The sequence below is a fragment of the Austrofundulus limnaeus genome, unplaced genomic scaffold, assembly GCF_001266775.1.
Source record: "Austrofundulus limnaeus strain Quisiro unplaced genomic scaffold, Austrofundulus_limnaeus-1.0 Scaffold2418, whole genome shotgun sequence".
NCBI classification, from domain to species: Eukaryota; Metazoa; Chordata; class Actinopteri; order Cyprinodontiformes; family Rivulidae; genus Austrofundulus; species Austrofundulus limnaeus.
In genome coordinates, this window is record NW_013954820.1 from 14,589 (window position 1) to 19,510 (window position 4,922).

The 4,922-nt window shown below is 37.5% G+C and overlaps 1 protein-coding gene across 1 annotated transcript in view; it reads left to right on the forward strand.

Annotated features, from left to right (window-relative positions):
* Nucleotides 1-12: 12 nt before the first annotated feature.
* The window catches only part of LOC106510960 (nuclear mitotic apparatus protein 1), a gene marked incomplete at its 3' end in the record, with an annotated part of 10,160 nt that continues 5,250 nt past the window's right edge, over nucleotides 13-4,922 (forward strand). Inside the window, 6 exon segments of the mRNA XM_013999695.1 lie at nucleotides 13-1,277; nucleotides 1,528-1,628; nucleotides 1,729-1,885; nucleotides 1,979-2,115; nucleotides 2,201-2,312; nucleotides 2,704-2,821. Of these exon segments, the coding sequence (XP_013855149.1) occupies nucleotides 1,622-1,628; nucleotides 1,729-1,885; nucleotides 1,979-2,115; nucleotides 2,201-2,312; nucleotides 2,704-2,821 (531 nt within the window).

Genomic DNA, 4,922 nt, shown 5'->3' on the forward strand with positions numbered 1-4,922 from the left:
TTGAAATTATTTTTTTTGATTGAAGATGCTTTTTGTTTGATTGAATAATAAAAACACAAATTTACCTCCATAGCAGACAAGACACAGATCCCCACACTGAGACTGAGAGCTCAGCCTTGAAATGACGCTTGGCCGCAGACTGCTCCTGGGTTCTGAGGTGACTGCATCTAAAACAGTAATTAAAGTAAACCTTTTTGTACTGTTTCATGATGGGAAAAGGCTCAATAATACTCACACAAAACAAAGCATTGGTAATAATCTTTGTTCAAAATCACAATACAAGCATGCAGGAATCAAATGCATTTATTGTAACTGGAGTTTTTCTGTATCTTGAAGAATCAAACATTGAAAATGTTGGAAATACTGAGAGTCCTTATAGAAAACAACCTACATAATTTACCTCCACAGAAGGGTATACCCACCTGTGATACCCACCTGTCAGATTGAAAGGTAAATCTATTGGAGCTCCATACATTGTTGGGACAGCAGTGAACACCTCACCGACCTCTAAATACATGAGTTTATTTAACACACACACATGTTGCTGTTGTTGCAACATTCTGCTCCATTCTATTAAACTTACCAAACGAGTGGTGGATAACAGTTTCCAAGGAAACTACAACAAACAAGTGCATTGTGGGAAATGTAGTTATCCAGTCTAGATGATAGTGACTTTATCAGTTTAGTAGTTTGCGGGTTTTGTTAAGCACATTTTAAAAACTATGCTATTTAAGTATCCAGTATTAGAGTGCTTTAAAAGAATAAAATACTCAAACTACAACTACTGTGCGTAACGAGTGAGACTTGCTGGTGTTGTGTCGAAAAAAAATAACCCGTTCCGAAAAGTGTCTCTCCACCACTCTATAGCAGACACAATTATGTATCATCTTTTTTAATCGAGAGAGAGAAAGTTACAACTACAAAATGTACACGATTTACCACCATCTGTCTGTCTATTATCACTGAGTAAAACGTTGCATACCACGACGGGGTGTTTGTTTTTATGGGAGGTGTGCTTTTGTTCGATACAACACCCAGACGTTCAGACGTCCTTACAGTTTTCGGCTTTTAACCCAATCAAAACTCGTCTTGTTTTATGCGCGTCGATACGTGCAGAGGGATTGGTTGGTTCAATCTGCAGCCCTTTTGAAATCGTTCTGGCTCAACTTTCAGTCAGGACTGTTTTCAGTGTAGGTCGTTGCAATGTTCAGTCCAAAGCGAGGCAAGACGACGCAGATATAAGAATAGGAACTGTATTTTTGATTATTTTGTGGTCGGTAAGTCACTATATCATATCGACACATTATTACCCTTCGCAGTGGTTTTTAGTGGAATGCCCGTTACTTTAGCTTCGAACTAAATTAGCTTTCGACGACATGGGCTAATCAAAATAGCAATTAATTTAAAAAAAGAATAAGCTGTACAATTGGTAACATATTGTTTTGTGAACTTGACTTGGGCTTTTATTTTTGTATTTTTATGTCATCTGCATGTCATTAACCTGTTTAATTTTTTTATTTGCTTTAGTTCCGTCCTCTTTCGTCCTCTTCTGTCATTATAGAAACAACTTGTTTATCTTACGGTTACGTTTGTGTTTAAGAGTGACGGAGGTGTGTTGGCAATGAAACGTAAGTCACCTTTTTTAATTTAAGATATTCTATTTAAAAAATAATTAGCATTTCCGTCCCTGGTTTGAATATAGTTTACAGACTGTAAATTTTGTTTCAGGTTTGTCTTACCACAAGGAAGACGAGCTAACAGAGAGCACATCTTCTTCCAGCATGTCATCAGCCTCCCTGCTCTCGGATGAAGACTCTCCTGTCTTCCACCGCACAACTTCGGTCACATTTGTGGATATTGAAACTGTGGCGTCTTCCTCAGTCGGGTATTGTGGATTTTTAGAGAAATCTAACACAAGCTCACTGCATTAATCTACTGATCTGCTTACCTTGTTTATCTTCGTTATCTTCTACATCAGGTCACCTGTGGTAGAGGTCATGAATACTCCCAAATTTCAGTTGAGAAAAGTACAAAAAGAGTTGATCAAGGAGAGGGATAATCGAGACACTTTGGAGAAGGAGCTGGCCAACACACGTGCACTTGTTGACCAGAAAGGTATCACATTACAGTCGGCACCACCTTAGCTTGTTTTTTTTTTTTGTTTGTCATCTTGTCAAATAATTACTTTGTCATTCTTTAGAATTACGTATCAATCAGCTAGAGTATAACACCAATAAGCTGAAAGAAGAAAAAGGAAGCCAAGAGCAGAATATGAGAGAACAAATCAATGAGCTGGAGACCAAGAATGACACGTACGTACCCAAAAATGGAGCTAAACTAACTGATTAGACATTTAAATCACCATTCAATCCTCTTTATTGTCTTATCCAGTCCTAAGCCCCCCCCCTCCCCCACCCAGCACACACACACACACACACACACACACTTTTTTTCACTTTTGATTTGTTGTTATAGGGCTGTTTTAATCTGTTAAAAAGATTTTTAAATGCTACGACTTGGTAATGCAAGTTGGGTTGCTCTTGCTTTGTGGCAACAACTCCAAAGATGCTCTGATTTTTTAATTTATTTATTTGTTTTTGATATTTATTTTGATAAATTTTACTTTTCTATTACTATTTATTTTTCCCTCTATGTGAAAGTTGAACTTAAGAAATTAACTGGTCTAACTGACTCTGATTTCAGTTTGCAAACCCGTCTTAATGAGTTGTTAAATCAAAACAAAGAGTTAAAGAACACCTCTGCACTTATGGAGCGGAAAGTAGATGAACTGACAGAAGAAAGTGGTACTCTGTCATCTCAGGTAAGAATACATGTATGTTTGAAATTAAGCTTTAATGTAAAATTTAGTTTATGTTCGCACTGCATTCTTCATATTTGACTTTATTTATGGGACTTTTGATAATGCCAAGCTGAGTTACATCTCAGACATCTGAAACTTTAAGCCTTCCAACAGGTTAATGTTTTGTTGGCAGAACTAAACTGGGGATATAAGCTCCCTACACTATGGTAAATTTTCACCTTTTAGCTGCAAACTGACCTCTAAGGCTACGTTCACACTGCAGGCAAATCCGACCCAAATCCGATTTTTTTGACCCATCTGACTCATATCCGATTTTTTTGACCCATCTGACTCATATCCGATTTTTTTATGACAGTCTGAACGCGACAAATCCGATTTTTTCAAATCCGACCCAGGCCGTTTCAGTATGTGGTTTTAAATCGGATACATATCTGATGTTTTCAAAGTGACTGCAGTGTGAACGCTCATGTCACATTCATCTGACTTTTTCATCAGGGGGAGGGGGTGAAGGATCGATAAGACACTAACCTCAAGTCTCGCTGTTTAAATCTGTAGCACCGTGTGTTTACAGCTCCAAAACACAAGTCCAGTTGCTTCATCTTTTTACTTTTCATTTTCCACGTAGATAGTTTGATAATAACATGTCCAGCCTGGGTCGCGGAGAGTATCGATCCTAAAGTTTGATACTTTTTTCCAGCTCGTAGTTTCGTTCAAAAAAAAAAAAAAAAAACTTCACTGGAGCATCCCGGTCAGAGGCAGCTTCAGATATAAACACTGACTAAAGAAGCATGTCAGATAATAATTTAATCGGCTCTGATTAAACAACAACTTCTGATTCGATGCGCAAAATGTAGCATCCATGCTAGCTCTGTAAACAAACAAGCTGGCTGATGAGACGTCACGTCGTTTACTGCGCATGCGTGTCACATCAGTGCTGTGGAGCGTTCACACAGGAGTCTGATGCAGGTCACATTTAAAATGTAATGTGAACGTTCACACAAAAAGATCGGATTTTTTCAAAAAATCTGAACTGAGCATTAAGACCTGCAGTGTGAACGTAGCCAAAGTCTTATCATAAAGATCACTTCATAGATCGCTGAGGTCAAAAAGACAAAGTTTGACCAAGTGTGCAAAATATGTCTAAAATATTTAAGGAAAGAAATAACCCAAAAATTACTTCCAACATCACTGCTTGGAGAATATCAGAGATGTGTGCAAGTCTTTTTTTGCAAGTCCAAGTCAAGTCTCTTGACCTCACTTCCAAGTCTAGTTGCATGTATTACTTAACTGGCAGTTTGATCAAATGTATTCTAGATTATATTCTATAATACTATATTTTAATAAAATATTAAAAACAATACTGTTTAAAAAAAATACAGATAAGGTTAAGGTTGAAATAACAATCAAGCATTTAGAGTATTGTTAACTGTATTTTGCACTTGTAGTCTTAAAAAAGCATACTGTATTGACAAAGAACAAATCCAACAAGTCTGCTGCTGATTTTACAATAAAAGACCAGAAAATATATTTTAAATGCATAAAAGCATGTCAGTGAAGATGATGAACCAGAATCCTTAAAGTAAAACAGCTGCACAAGTCATCACAAAAACACATTTTGGATTTTGGACTTCACACACTTTGCATTTTGCCAGTCTCTCTTGTCATGACGTTAAATAAAGTCTCTGTAAGCAAAGCTTATAATGAATGTCAGCGTCGCTGCTTACTGCAACGCATCTGCCATGCTAAAGCTCTGTTTATCACATAGGGTACACGTCATTAACATTGGATGGCGCTGGCCCCTCCCATTCTCAGGTGAGGGGGGCCGAAGTGTATGGAAGAATTATTTAGACTTTAATCAAGAGTGTATATTTTAAATTTGAGAGCAGGAGTAAATGTCTTTGCTCTTAAAACTTTATGTATTTGTTCTCAAAGGAGCGGAGCATGGATGTGTACTGAGGGAGTGAGAATCATGAGCCGGGCAGTGAAAAGACTTGCATTGTTCGCGAGTGTCAAACCACAAGTCCAAGTCAAGTCTCAAGTCTTTAGGGTCCAAGTCAAGTCTGAGTCACGAGTCCCCATCTCTGTAGAATATATATATATA